The sequence below is a fragment of the Excalfactoria chinensis genome, chromosome 24 (genome assembly GCF_039878825.1).
Source record: "Excalfactoria chinensis isolate bCotChi1 chromosome 24, bCotChi1.hap2, whole genome shotgun sequence".
Taxonomy (NCBI): Eukaryota; Metazoa; Chordata; class Aves; order Galliformes; family Phasianidae; genus Excalfactoria; species Excalfactoria chinensis.
In genome coordinates this window covers 1,956,028-1,970,810 of record NC_092848.1, presented here as the reverse complement: position 1 = coordinate 1,970,810, position 14,783 = coordinate 1,956,028, and the positions used below count along the sequence as shown (strand labels likewise).

Below are 14,783 nucleotides of genomic sequence, written 5' to 3'. Positions count from 1 at the left end.
GTGGGGGGGGGGGGGGACACCCACCAAGAGCCGCCCGGAGGATCCATCCCTCTTATCTATTCCCTTTCAGGCCGTGCTGCCCTGGGAGCGGCGCTGCTTCCCCCTGTGCTACGACCCCAGGACGGAGTGCGAGGACCAATGCGACCCCCAGGACCGTTCATCGCGCTGCACCCGGCGCACGTCGGGCAGCAAATCCTCCCGGGACAACGAAGGCACTTCGGCTTCACCCACCCTGCCCGGCAGCAAGAGCCGCCCCCCCCCGGCGACCCCCCCTCCTTCCTCCTCCTCCTCTTCCTCCTCCTCTGCAGCAGCAGCAGCAGCGGTTCAGCGGCCGGCGCACAGATAGAGATGGAACCGGGGGGGAGACAAGAGCAAAAACCGACACACAGAACTAACTCTTGGCATTAAAGCTTCCAAAATCTGCGTTTGATATTCAAACATCCTGCCGGGAATTTTCACAGTTTTTAGTGAATTTAAGGAGTTTAGAAACTGCTTTTTTGGGGTTTTATTTTTTTGTTTTGTTTTGTTTTGTTTTTTTGTTTCTGTTTTTTTTTTTTTGTTTGTTTGTTTTCGGGTTTCTTTCGTTTTTTCGTTTATTCTTTTTTTTTTCTTCCATGTTTTTTCCTTGTCTCACCCCAAGGAGCCGCCCGGGTTCCTCCCAGCGGAGTGAAGCCTGGAGAGGGGAGCAGCCCCCCCCCCCCCATCTCCCCCTTCCCCCTCATCCCTCCCCTTGTAGGTGTGTAAGCATAGAGCACAGGCTGTAGCTGACGAGCAGATGCTGTTGCTGAAGCAGAAGGGTCCCTTCATTTACCTGCAGCCCCTCCCTCAGCTGTTGGAGTCAAGTCAGTGGTGAGAAGCAGGTGGTGCTGTGTCCCCCGTCCCCCCCCTGCAAGGTGCAGCTCCACGTGTCCCAATGGGGGACCCATCTTGGCCGCCTCCTTCTATTTGGGGCAGCCCAGCAGCCCTGGGTGGGTAGAGGGGGGGGGAAAGGAAGGGAGGAGCTGTGGATGGTGATGCTCAATGTGGGGCTGGAGCGGAGCAGGATGGGCATCACCTGCAGCAATGGGGGCTGCAGCTCCGCCTGGGGTTGGCTCATGGGCTGCGAAGGGGAGGAGGGGGGTGGGCAGCAGTGGGGCTGGGGGGGCAGCAGTGGGGCTGGGGGGGGGTCTGAGGGCACTGCATTGCTTCCTTTGGGGGTTCAGCCTCAGGGAAGGGGGGGAAGGAGAGCAGCCTGAATTGGAATGGGATGGGATGGGATGGGATGGATGGGATGGATGGGATGGGATGGGATGGATGGGATGGATAGGATGGGATGGGATGGATGGCTGGATGGGATGGCAGTGCTCAGCCCTGCTCCATGCCGGGGCTTTGGGAGCCAGCATTGCTGAGGGTCCCGCGATCCCCCCACCCCTCTCTCTGCCCCCCCACCCCCCATAACACTTCTCTCTGCCCATCGTTCCAAACCGCAGCACCGAAAGAGGGGAAAAAAAGGAGAAAAAAAAAAAAAAAAATTAAAAAAAATATATAAAAAAAAAAGAAAAACCCCCAAAAAAAGGAGGAAAAAAAAAAATAATAATCCCAAATCCAGGCGATTTTTGATGGTTTTTTTTTGTTTGTTGTTTTGGTTTGTTTTTGGTTTTTTTTTTCCTTCCCTTTTTTGTTTGTAATTGGAATGAACTGAATTTTGTGGCTCTGCTGCTTCCCGTGGGGGGGTGGATGGGGGGGGGGTTGTGATGATGCTGGGTGGGGGGGGGGGGAGATGGGGAGGGGGGGTTGTGATTGTGATGCTCAGCGCCCCCCCCCCCATCCCCCCCCCCTTCCAAAATGCATCGGGGGCTTCGTTGGGATCCGGTCAGCATTTCATTCAAGGAAAACAACCCGAAATCAACAAACACCCAAACAACAACCCAACACCCCCAACACTCCCCCCCCCCTTCCCAACAACCCCCCCCTTCCTCCTCAACGACCCCCCCCATCTTCATTTCCCAATCACCGCTTTTCTATTTATGAGCTGAACAAGAACCCAACCCGATTTTTAGCGTTATTAAAAAACACGGGGAAAAAAAGAAAAGAGAGAAAGAAACTTCAGCCCCCCCCCCACCTTTAAACCCCCCCCATCCCCCCCCCATCCCCATCCCCCCCTTTCGGTCTGTTATGTAAATATTTTCTGTTCCTGCTTTCAGCTGCTGCCCCGTCCCGGTTCTATATAGAAAATAACCGCTTTTCTTTCCCAGCAGCCGACCCCCCCCCCCCTTCCCTTTCCCTTTAAGACCCCCCCCCCCCCCAAAAAACGACTTTGTTCACGTCTCGGTTCTGTTGGCGAAGCACGTCGAGGTGCTTATAAAAATTAAAGAATAAATAAGAATTAAAAGAAAAAAAAAAAAGAAAGAAAAAAAAGAAAAAAAAACACGGCAACAAAAAAAAAGGAAATAAATAGTAATTAAATGAATGGGGGGATAATAACACAAAGATGGAACGTGGTTGAGGGGGGTGATATTGGGGGGGGGGTCGCAGCTCAGGCGGCTTCTCTGACTCGTGGTTGGGGGGAAGTTGGAGCTTTTTGTTGTTGTTGTTTTATTTCCAAATTCACTTTTTGACGGTAACAGTGAAACCCAGCACGAGGAACAGCAGCATGGACACACAGACAGGCAGCGAAGCTACAATGGTACAATGGTACACTGAGAGCAGAACTAACCCCCCCCTCCCCAAACACCCCCCCCCCACTTATACCCCATCTGGGTGGGGGTCTCAGTGTGTGGGTTTGGAGCCTCGTTGGCACGAGATGGGAGGGAAAAGGGGGGTGTTTTTTGGGGGGGGGGCTGTACGGGATGATGCTGCTGCTCCAGCGCTGCTGTCACCCCTCCATGATGCACCCCATAGATCGCAGCCCACCCCCAGCCCACCCCCCCACACCTCGCTGTGGCCCCAGCAGTGCCCACAAAGTTGTGAGGGCTGCGTCCATCACCTGCTCAAACCGAGACCCCCCCCACTTGGCAGCTCACAGCCCTCAGTGCAGCCCTATGGGCACCATCCCCCCATCACTCCTGGGGGGTGCGATGTGCAGAGCGGAGCTGCTCCGGCAGCAGTTCGGCCTCTTTGGTCGGTGAAGGAACTGGGCGCAGGGGTGGCCGTGGTGCAGCTCTACCCAAACCCCCCCATTGCTACGGGAACAGCAGGGAAAGGAGGAAGGGGCTGCACAGTGCTGTGGGGTGCTGCCATGGGATGCTATGGGGTGCCATGGGGTGCTGCAGCCCAGGATGGCTGCCACCATCACCACCATCACCACCATCACCACCATCACCACCATCACACCTTCCTCTCCTCCTCCTCCTCCTCCACACGAGCGCAGCAGAACCTCGGAGCTGCCACTTCTGTGAGCTCTGAGCTGACCTTGCAAGGAAGGAAAACAAAACAAAACCAAAACCAAACAGCCATCACAACCCCCAGCTGGTACCTGCTCCAATGGGGGGGGGAGATGGGGTGGGGAAAGGAGAGGGGGGGGGCCGCCCCCCGACATGCGGTGCAGCACCAACGACTCACTGACAGCATCATTAAACACATGCTTTGTTTATGAAAACAACCACCCTGGCACGGTCCAAGCATATACAGACAAATCTACTCTACGACACGAGGGGCTGCCGGGGGGGGGAGGGGGGAAAAAGTGGGTTGGGGGGGGGGGGGAGAAAAGGCTCCGCTCATTCATTCAGCACAGCCACGGAGGGGACCCCCCTCTGCTGCCGCCTGCCTGCATGAGCGCAGAGTGGGCTGCTGTGGGTTGTTTGCTCCGTTCAGAGGTGAAAACAAAAGGTTTCTTCCCAATCAGCAGGTGAATGGAAGGGGGGGGGGGTCAGGGGGGGGTCGGGGGGGTCCAGTGCAGCTCTGCAGAGTGGGGGGGGGGTCTGCTCTGCCCACTGCCCTGTGGGGATGGGGGGGGATGGGATGGGGGGGGGGGAGGAGGTTCTGTACCTCAAAGTGTCACTGATTATGAAGTCCTGGAGCTAGAGCTGAATGAACAGTAAAAGCAGGTTAAATCATGAACCGAGTAGGGGATGGGGGAGCAGCTGTAAAAGGAACAGAGGAAGAAGGCCAGATTACTCTTATCGCTGTGTCGGTTTCTTTTTCTTTTCGTGGTTGCTTTTTTCTCCCTTCCCTCCCTCCCCTCCCCCCCCCCCCCCCCAACATCATCTTCTTTCTCTCCCGCCGTGATGCTGAGCCCCATCACAAGCCCTGCTTGGCCAGCGAGGCGGACACTTCGTCAGCTAACGTGGCGAGCTGGGGGGAGTCCACCATGTTGATGCTGCCAGTGGAGGAGACATTGCTAAGGCGGCGGGGGGAAGCATCCCCGGAGATGGTGGGAGATTTGTAGACGATTTCGGCGCCGTGGTCGGTTTTAGCTTTGGCATTCTCACGGAAAGTCAGCTTGTGAGTCTCGATCTGCAACGAGAGCAAAGCGTGGTGAGGTACGAAGGGGGGGGGTCCCATCAGGGGGTGCTGTTATACCTGCAGGATGCCTCGCCAGGCATCAGCTCAGCAGCAGCCCTGTGTGCTGCTGGGAATGGGCCACGCTCGTGGAGATGCTGCCAGCTCCATCCCAAGGCACAACCCAGCTCCAGCAGGGATCACTGAGGTGTGCGGCAGCTGCCCACCCCTCCAGCTCCAGGGCTGGGGAAGCGGAGCGGCTTTGCTACTTACTGGTGCCCTCCCCAGCTGAATGTGGGGCTGGGGGCGGCTTCGACGGGGGGGGTGGGTGGGTCCAGCACCAGGGTCTGGAGCCCAGCAGGGTCTGGGCTGGGGGTGTGAGCAGCCCGGCTCTTGTCTTCCTTGCCTTTCTCTCTCTACAGGTGAAGAAACCCAACCCGAGGCGGGGGGGGTACAAAAAAAAACGCATCAGCAATTTAAAGATTAAAAAATATAACAAACGACCCCAAAAAGAGATTCAATAAATGTCAGCAGGGAAAAAAAAGGTGTGAAAAAAGGGGAAAAGAAATAGAAAAATAAGGGAGGAAAAAAAAAAGATCTGGAAACCCAGCATCGTGATATTAAAAATGATGAGAAAAGGCCTGGAAATGCACAGGGCAGTCTGATGCGTGGAGCAGTGAGAGAAAGGTAAGGAAGGCAGCGATCCAGGCAGGGCAAGAGCTGGAATAGAACTGGAATAGAACTGGAATAAGAGCTGGAATAGAGCTGGAATAAGAGCTGGAATAGAGCTGGAATAGAGCTGGAATAGAGCTGGAATAAGAGCCGGAATAGAGCCGGAATAAGAGCTGGAATAGAGCTGGAATAAGAGCCGGAATAGAGCCGGAATAAGAGCTGGAATAGAGCTGGAATAAGAGCCGGAATAAGAGCTGGAATAGAGCTGGAATAGAGCCGGAATAAGAGCTGGAATAGAGCCGGAATAGAGCCGGAATAAGAGCTGGAATAGAGCCGGAATAAGAGCTGGAATAGAGCCGGAATAGAGCCGGAATAAGAGCTGGAATAAGAGCTGGAATAGAGCTGGAATAGAGCCGGAATAAGAGCTGGAATAAGAGCTGGAATAGAGCCGGAATAGAGCCGGAATAAGAGCTGGAATAAGAGCTGGAATAGAGCTGGAATAGAGCCGGAATAAGAGCTGGAATAAGAGCTGGAATAGAGCCGGAATAGAGCCGGAATAAGAGCTGGAATAAGAGCTGGAATAGAGCCGGAATAGAGCTGGAATAAGAGCTGGAATAAGAGCTGGAATAGAGCCGGAATAGAGCTGGAACAGAGCTGGAATAGAGCCGGAATAAGAGCTGGAATAGAGCTGGAATAGAGCTGGAATAGAGCCGTCCCTTCCCAGAGAGAAAAGAGCATCTGGAAAGAGCAGTGAGAGCAATAGCACTTTTCCCTTTGGGAACTCAACCTTGCAGTGTTTGTGCCCCCCCCCCACCCAGGCTGCAGCCCCAGCCCTGTGCTGCCCCATGTGAATATGGGGAGCTGCTCCCTGCTGGCAGGCAGTGAGATGCAGCACGGAGCTCATCCAACCTGAGCAGCTCTGGATCCCCATTTCCACCTGGGGAGGCTGAGATGAGGCCCAGAGCTCAGCATCCCGCACTGATCGCCCTTTGTAATTAAAGCTCAGCCCGACGCTCTGCTTTCACTGGGGACCAGCACTGGTGCCAGCTTTGTGCTGCATGAAAGCAGCCGCTGACAGCAGCATCCCATGCAGTGAAAGCTGGAGACACAAACCTCCTCCTGCACAGAGAGCAGCAGAAACAGCAGGAAAGCACAGCAGCGGATATCACACTCAGTCACATTCAGTCACACTCAGGTGCCTGCAGGCCTGGATGTGCACAGAGTGCAGCTTCCCATCTCCAACCAGCAGCCCGGGGTCGGTCTGTGCAGCCCTCAGCCCCACAAGGTGGGGTGAGGAGGGGGGGGAGCTCAGGAGGATGGGGGTACAAAGCATCCCTGTGTGGGACATGGGCAGCAATGGCAGCAATGGGACACAGTGGGATATAGCACTGCCTGGCAAGCACGGAGGTGGTGAAGAGGCAGCTGAAGCTGAGCAGCACCTTCCCTGAGCCCACCCCAATTGCTCTTTGCTCGCCCCCCCCCTCCAACACACACACAGGACACAGCCCTGCCCCCCCCCCCTCCCCCTTAGTGCTCCTTTACCTTTTTATTTCCCCCTCCAGGAACGTGGCTGATGTTATCTAAGGACCCGATTTTAGATTGCACCTTATCTTTGAAGTCCAGTTTCTCAGATTTCACCTCCACTTGGCCACCACCTGCAAGGGGAGAGCAGCGCAAGGCTCACATCCCATTGCCTGCAGGCTGGGCTGCAAGGCAAGAGCTCCCCATCATGCTCTGCCATGAGCCTCCCCGACCCCAAATCCCCCCATCCCACACACTGTGGATTTTGGTACCTGGTTTGTGATGGATGTTGCCCAAGGATCCGCATTTGGACGTCACGTGGCTCAGATCCACCGGCTTGTAAACGATTTGAACCTGCCCGTATAGGAGAGAAAAGGAGGTGAGCTCCCAACCGGGGCAGCGTGGGGAGGAGGGGGTGGTTAGGGGAAGGGGGGGGGGGCACGATATGGCAGCACCTGATGTGGATTGGAGGGAAAGGAAGAGCTTAAACCCCAGGAGGGTTAATGAGAGACATGAAAACGGTGATGAGAAATGGGAGGTCATTAATGGCCGTGTGCAGGAGCCTCTCTTATCATCTTATCAGCATGCACGAGCCCGCCTCTGCGCAGAGGGGGGGGAAGGAGAGGCAGATTGAAAGTGCTTTAAGTCAGAGAGAGAAGTGGAGTGGTAATTAAGTCAGATTTGCATACACGTCATCCGAAAAGGAGGAGATCAACCAGAGAGAGACAGAGAGAGAGAAATAAACCAGCCCCGTAAAAAGGAAACCAACCAAATAAATACCTTGTCTGGTGTAAAACATAAAGCTTATGAATGTCCACAAAAACTGAAAGAACAGAAATGATCAATGTGCACAGAGCTCTGAGAACCGAGTGACCAACAATATGCATTTCTGAGCCACCCCAACAACAAACAAACAACAACAAACAAACGCTGCCATGGAGATAAAGGGCTCAAAACCAAACTGATGTACAGGCTGAATATCTGCTGGGAGCAATTGGTGTGTGACCTGAGTGGTAACTGGAACACACTGAAGCAGCAGAGAGCGTCCTGCTGCTCCACGTCCTGCTGCTCCGCATCCTGCAGCCCCACGGCGGTGCCACGGCACAGACACACAGCAGGGCAATGGGAACGAGGGGATGCTGGTTGTTAATGCACCACGCTGCACTACACGGAGCATCGAAGGGGGGTCAAGCACAGCACACACACAGCAGGACAACAGGAGAAGAGACACGGAGGGGAGAAAACATGGCTGTGACCCCAGAGCCTGCAATGGGCCCTGGATGGGGCTCAGACATAGAGGAATTGGCCCTGTGTGCCTGCTGAGCTCCCTCAGCAGCAAAGGGACCCTCCGGGCAGCCCCTCCATTGGTACGGCTGGAGCTCGTCACCTCCCTGTGATGCACAGCACCCCTGGAATGCATTGTGTGCACCAAACCTCATGTCAGCCTCGTGCCCGGCAGCCCACACTGAGCCTCAGAGCCACGGGTGGGAGCGTGGCTGTGCACACAGCATTGCCCCCCTCCACTGTGCAGCCAGGGAAAGGAGTGGGAGCACAGCAGCCCCTTGGGATGGAACAGACCACGTGCAGCAAGGCCTGGTGCCAGCAGGCACTGCAGGGCTGCAGCTGGTCCTGCAGTAACACTGGGTATCGAGCACACGGGTCAGCCCCATCTCTGATGGTCAGACATCCCAACGGGCACATGGGACAGAGAGACAGGGAGAAAAGCAACCGCGGGGTCTGAGAGAACACAGCAGAGATGGACGTGAAGACAGGGATGGGGAGAGGCCACACGTAATGCACTGAGCTGGGCTGGCTCAGAAGGCACAGACAGGACCCTTCTGACCCAGTGTGCCCCCAACGGCCCTGAGAGCACTGCAGGGAGCTGCCAGGACCCGGCTGCTCTGAGAGACCTCCCATTTCCACAGCAAGTGACCCATCACTGCATCATTTCTGCTCTCCTTCCAGCTCACGAGACTCACTGAACTCTTTGTCATCCTGCTGGGGAGCAGAGCAGCACTTTAACAAGGAAGGCAAATGGGCACAGAGTCGTTCGCCCAAGAAATCAGTGCCAGAGACCTGGGGATCCCATCTCAGCATCAGCAATGCTTTGGTCAGCTTCTGCCTAATGCATGGCTGTGTCAGAGCACCCACTGCTGGAAGGAAGGCGCTGCCCCCAGGTTGGTTGCTGCATCTGCTCCCAGGTTGCTGTATCTGCCCCCAGGTTGCTGCATCTGCCCCCAGGTTGCTGCATCTGCCCCCAGGTTGCTGCATCTGCCCCCAGGTTGCTCTCTTTGCCTTGGAGCAGCGTGGCTGTGCAGGCGGTCACTGCTGACTGTGCTGCAGAGGATTAAGGCACAGCTGCATTGCAGCCCGTTGGCTTCTTGTTGCCCCTTGGCCATTGGAGCCCCAAGGCACGGCTCTGCCAGAGGATGATGATCTCTATCTAAAAATCCAGGGAATTCTGAACCTGCTGCAGCTTTCAATGCTTGCTCAGTGTGTGCTGAAGCTGAGCTCTGCCGCCAGCACTGCTGACGAGTGGCTCACATCAGCTCCTGGCCCAGCAGGCAGCACAGCCAGGACACGGCCTGGGTTTAAGACATGGCAAAACCAGCAGGGAATGCATCTCACAGAGGCCTGACCTCTGCAAAGCAGCTCCTCTGGTGTGTAAATAACGTGCAATTACATCAAATTTAAGACCGAGGTGGCAAACCCAGTTACCTCCCTTAAGTGCCGAGCCCTCTGCAATGCTCAGCTCCTCAAGGAAAGCATCCAGAGATCCAAAACAGCACAGAGAAAACATCTCTGTGGGGATGATGGGGAACATCTGAGGGTACCAGGAGGCTTCCTCAGATGGACACAGAGGGGCACAGCCCCAGGGCAGCACTGTTTGGGGTCTCACTGATGCTCCTCCCTTTGCCCATCACCTTTCCCAGACTCCAACCTCTGCCTGCAGAGCAGGTGGTGCAAACCCAGCAAAGCCCACATTGCACCTCCGTGTTTCTAGCACAGCAGGAGCTGAGTGTTGGGTCCATGTCAGGGGATGGCTGGGAATTGCCCACATCCCAGTTTGCTCAGTAGCACTTCAGGCTCAGCCCACACGGGCACCAACACACACAGTGGACACAAGGAGAAGCTGGATATTCACACGGACCATACTTGCCTGATGGGAAGGGTTCGGGAGCCTTTCTTTTACACGCTGTGCAGGGCCACGTGCACTTCAGCAGTACAGTAAGCAACAAGGGCTGCATTTGCTTTTAAATCTACCATGGGCTGCATCAGCATCGCTGCGCGCTAAGGGCCCGAGCCTTGCAGGCAGCATAAAGCCTGAGGTTAACAGATGTTTTGTTACAGACATGGTTCGGACATGGCTCAGTTAGCTCTGCCCACATCAGGCACGTCAAGGACTCGTTAGGGTTCATCTAACCACGCCTTCTGGGTTAATGGGTTAAACACAGCACGTCACCAAGTGCTATCTGACAGCAGGGCTGCTGCAAATAGCATTGGCTGCTCGGTGTTATACAACATGCCACTACGGGTAGGGATCATCACAGCGCATTCAAAGTGTGAAGGTACTCACACTGCCTCCTCCTGGGATGTGTTTGATATTATCCTTTGAGCCACACCTGGATTGAACGCTGCTAAAGTCCAACTTCTGATTAACAATCTGCACCTTTGGTAGCCAGAAAAGAGTCATTGCATGTCACCAAGTGCTATCTGATGGCACGGGCGCTGCAGATAGCATTGGTGGTTTAGTGTACACAACATGCCACTTATCATTACGAACTATTACAGTGCATTGAAAGTGTGAAGGTACTCACACTGCCTCCTCCTGGGATGTGTTTGATATTATCCTTTGAGCCACACTTGGATTGAACGCTGCTAAAGTCCAGCTTCTTATTAATAATCTGCACCTTTGGTAGCCAGAAAAGAGCGTGAGAAACAACATGATCATCTCTGCAGCTTGACCATGCGAAACATCACCAACGCCAGGAGCCTGCCTGCCAGGGCCAAGAGCAAAGGAGGATCTCTCTGGCTTGCTGCTCCTGAGTTGGAAGCTGAAGATGGAGGTGGATGAGCTCTAGCTCGAGTTGGATGAGATCTGCCTAACAAGGCGGCCCTGGTTTCCATGCCAGAAACACCAGCAAGAAAACCAGCTGCCCGTCTGCTTCTACTGAACAGAAGGGGGGACGTGGTGGGCAGCAGACGTGCTGGAAAGCACTGCTGCTCTGAGACAGCACCTGCAGAGCTGCAGCACTGGTTGGACCAGCAGGAAGGATGGGGCTGAGAGAACCCCCCCAGCTCAGCCCCGTGCAGCACACACACACACACACACACACACACACACACACACACACCTCTGCTCAGCGTGCAGCAGAGCAGTGATGTGCCCAGCACGATGAGCTCAGCGTGGGCCAGGGCTCCAACTCCCTCTGCAGATACAGAGGGAAGAAGCCGTAGTGCCCGGGATGCAGTGCCAGGACTGCAGTTTTCTTAACCCCTGTGCAGGTGAGATGGAAGGGACAACCCCAACCGAGCCCTGGGGCAGCTGCTGGCCCACACTGCTCAGAACACCTCCAGTGGGAGAGCTGCTTTCATCATAGCCCAGGCCATGCTAACTTCACTCCCCACCCCAAAGCCCATCTCTGCAAGGACAGCTCTGCTCAAGTGACCCCATGCACGATCCTACAGATAAAAGCAGTGCTTGCTCCCCCCCCTGCACGGACCGGATTGGCTTGAGGACCAAAGCCAAAGGCAAACAGCAGTGGGCACACACAGTGCCTCAGCTCCCAGTGAAGGAAGGCCACCAGAAGCACAATGCTCCCCAGGGGGAAGGAGGCACAGCATCCTGCAGGAGAGCACTGCACCATCAGCCTCTGCATGACAGCATCCCCACCATGGGGAGGTGGGCACCCTGGGCACCCCCCCACCCCATTTCAAGTCGGTGCTGCCTGCTGCTGCCAGCAGAGCTCGCTGCACAGCTGCTCTCCAGCACCAGGAGCACCACGGCTGTCACAGGCCTCCAAGCATTGCTTTTCAAGTTCATAGCAATTAACCTGCAGATCAGGGCACAGCTTGGCCAGTCCGGGTTTACCAAAGGCAGTGAACCAACAACCAGAGCAGTGCTCAGACAGCACAGAGCTGCTGGGGAGGAGCAGCCCCACTGCAGTGCAGCACGAACCAGACGTGCAGAGAGAAAGAGAAGAGCAAACTGCAGCTAAGGGCAGTGAAAAGAAGCCATCCCAAAGCCTTCCCCACGCCAAAGTCTCACGCTCAGAGCCATCTGCTTTGCACAGCATGCACCACACGTGGAGGTCTCTCGTGGCTCTGTTGCACGACTGCTGCAGAAGAGGCAGCAATGCTGTGCTGGGCAGGCAAGCACACACACAGTGACCCCAGCTGTGCTCACTGCCACACGTGCAGCTCTCACTGCATATCTGGGTAAGAGCCAGCAGCTGCTCTCAGGCCTCCAGCTGTGCAGTGAGGAGCATCCCATAAGAGCTGCGGGACACATCCACACCGCACTGCACTGCTGCAGCTCTTTGGCTGCGTTCTGCTGCTCTGGAGCAGTGGGGATGCATCACTCCTCACCCAGTTCAGGCTCTGTTTGCTGAAGTCTCTTCTGCTGGCCTTGCAAAGTTCACCACAGCAGCCCATTTCCCAAGCACTCAAAGCACACAGCTCTCTTTGCTGCCCTCTCAGAAAAGCACTGGTGGTCCTAAAGCTGATGCTGCCACCAGCTGCGGCTGCTGCACCACGCTGCTCCACTGCAGCAACTGCAGAATGCAATGCGAAGCCCCACCGACACAAGTGGATCCCCAAACCCCAACCTGCTCAGCTTCTGCACTGCTTCTCTTAGCAGTTCCAAAACGGAATCTGCTTGCAACACCAGCTCAGTCCCAGCAGGACTGGGGTCACCTCAGAGCTGGCAGCAGCAGGAGGACCCCAGCAGCATCCCAGTCTTTGCACTGGTTGTGTTTTGAGAACAGCCCAGCATGCCCAAAGCTCTCTGCCCCACCACGAGGCTGCAGGTCCCTCCATATGGGCTGCCTGAGGTCCCTGCAGGCGGCTGCCATCCTCTCACAGAGGTGACTCCGGACCACACAGCAGCATCCAGAAGCACAGCCCTGATCCTGCAGGTCCCAGCTCTCCCTTCCCTAATAGGACACCATAGGTAGATATCACCACCGTGCTGGGCCAGGCCACCCCATCCCATAGGCCACCAGCAGCCCCTTCCCTGCGGTTCAGCTGCACTGAGCCAGGCCAGCAATTTGAGGACAACTGAAAGCCAACCAGCCCCCAAAACCTCCAACACAAAACTCGAGCTGCCCATCACCTGGAGCACAAACACAGAGCAGTGTCTGCTGCTGCTCCGAGTTGGGCTTTGCCCCTCAGCTCCCCCCTTTATCCTCCAGAGCAGAGCCCCCCTCTTTACCTTGCCACCTCCAGGCTGATGCTTCAGGTTTTCAGTGGAGCCGATTTTGGATTTGACGTTTTTCAGGTCAGGCATTGGAGCTGCCGAGGGCTGCACGCGGCTCTTGGCAGACGCAGGTGATTTGGGAGGAGTACGAACCACTGCCACCTTCTTGGGCTCCCTGGCTGGTGGGGTGGGCAGAGAAGGAGTGCGGGAACGGCTGCCTGGAGTCCCGGGTGAGCCGGGACTGCTGTAACCGCTTCTGTCTCCAGACTTGGGCTGCTCACCTGGAGGTGGAAGACACAGCGAGGTGAGCTGCCGGCACAGCAACCCTGCAGCCCTGCATGGGGATGGTCTGCAGCTCCCACAGCCCCCCCAGCACCAGGATGGGACAGACACGCTGATCTGATCTGAAAGCAGCCCCTGATCTGAAAGCAGCCCCTGATCTGAAAGCAGCCCCTGATCTGAAAGCAGCCCCTGATTTGAAAGCAACCCCCCCCCAGCTCAGAGGAAAGCAGTTCTTTATAGTCTGGCTGACTTAAGGTTGCCCCGCATCCCAACGTTGACATCAGCATGCATGAAAAGCTACAAACAAAAGGCAGTGAGAGGAAAGCTGCTCATCTCGGTGGGATTTGGAAGCATTTTTGCTGCTTTCTATGGCATAATGAAATAAAGCTCAGATCAACGAGCAGCTCCGAACCGTCCCCACCTCAACAAACCAAACAAGATCCTCAAACATCACCTTTCTCAGACTTGGCTGCTGCAGGGGGTGGTTTTTTCTGCTCCTTTCTGCCTGTTTAATGAATGAGAGAGATGCTTAATAAGGCCGGGAATTTAATTGATTTAAGGCTTTATACGCAGCTCTGATAAGCGTGGAAAAATGCACACGTTCAGCCAAGTGCTGTAATGGAAATCCCCAATGCTGGGCGCTTCCTGGGCTTTGCTCCTGGGAATTACGAGCTATAAGCTCCACTCCTGCAATGGAAGGTGGGATCCTCACACCCCCAGGTTCACACATTGGGAAGAGAAAAAGGAGAGATGGGTTAAGAAATGAAGCTGGTTCAATCTTCCAAACGAAGCCCAGTGTTGCCAAGCAGAGCAGATAAAGCAGCATCACCCACCGCCCTCGTGGTGCAAAGCTCCCCAACCCACATCCTGCACGGAGCCCCACGCAGGCTCAGCCCCCAACACCTACCAGAGCCAGGAGGGGTCTTGGGGGCCGTGGGGGTTTTTGCTGGGATGCGGGTGGCGTTGTTGGAGTTCCTCTGTGCCTGCCCTGCTGCAGAGCGCGGCGTGGCCGGCTTTGTGCCTCCCCTCATCTCCTGGCCCTGCAGGGACACAAAGGGAAAAGGGTCCGTTCCATTTCTTTCCTTTTGTTATTTTTCTCCTTTTTCCCTTCTTGTTTTGCTGTCTCTCCATAGTAAATAAACCCGCTCTTTGATTTCACAACAGAAGCTCCATCCACGAGGCAGAGCCAGACCCCAAACACAGACATTGCCTTTGTCCTCCCCCCCCCATATGCATCCACACGTCATCTGCAAGGGTACGTAAACAGCAATGCACCATTCACTGCCTGGGGATCCTGCAGAAAAGCCCTCCCAGGTCTATAAACCAACGTGCCTGCTTCCAAACCACGATCTGATGCTACTCTGTGTAACACAGCTGAAAGCAAGCAACAGGAAGCTGCAGAGCTGACGGGTAGAACCATCGCAGCCACTGCAGAACTGCAACCCCTGACCCAGAGCTGCAGCTCTCCCCC

The 14,783-nt window shown here is 55.5% G+C and overlaps 2 protein-coding genes across 19 annotated transcripts in view; one reads left to right on the top strand and one right to left on the bottom strand.

Moving 5' to 3' along the window:
- KANSL1 (KAT8 regulatory NSL complex subunit 1) overlaps positions 1-1,101 on the top strand; it is a 57,769-nt gene extending 56,668 nt beyond the window's left edge. For all 5 annotated transcript variants that reach the window (XM_072356741.1, XM_072356738.1, XM_072356740.1 and 2 more), the window contains one exon: positions 71-1,101. In XM_072356741.1, coding sequence (XP_072212842.1) covers positions 71-346 — 276 coding nt within the window. In that variant the 3' untranslated portion in view covers positions 347-1,101. The remainder of the gene's footprint in view (positions 1-70) is intronic.
- A 1,718-nt stretch (positions 1,102-2,819) lies between these two features.
- MAPT (microtubule associated protein tau) overlaps positions 2,820-14,783 on the bottom strand; it is a 33,621-nt gene continuing 21,657 nt past the window's right edge. For 3 of the 14 annotated variants that reach the window (XM_072356864.1, XM_072356867.1, XM_072356871.1), the window contains 7 exons: positions 14,220-14,352; positions 13,767-13,817; positions 13,046-13,209; positions 10,431-10,523; positions 6,885-6,966; positions 6,634-6,746; positions 3,967-4,434 (listed from right to left, as the gene is read on the bottom strand). In XM_072356864.1, coding sequence (XP_072212965.1) covers positions 4,219-4,434; positions 6,634-6,746; positions 6,885-6,966; positions 10,431-10,523; positions 13,046-13,209; positions 13,767-13,817; positions 14,220-14,352 — 852 coding nt within the window. In that variant the 3' untranslated portion in view covers positions 3,967-4,218. Of the gene's footprint in view, positions 4,435-6,633; positions 6,747-6,884; positions 6,967-10,189; positions 10,283-10,430; positions 10,524-13,045; positions 13,312-13,766; positions 13,818-14,219; positions 14,353-14,783 lie in introns of all 14 variants that reach the window. The other 11 variants (XM_072356862.1, XM_072356865.1, XM_072356866.1 and 8 more) reach the window with 9 other exon arrangements.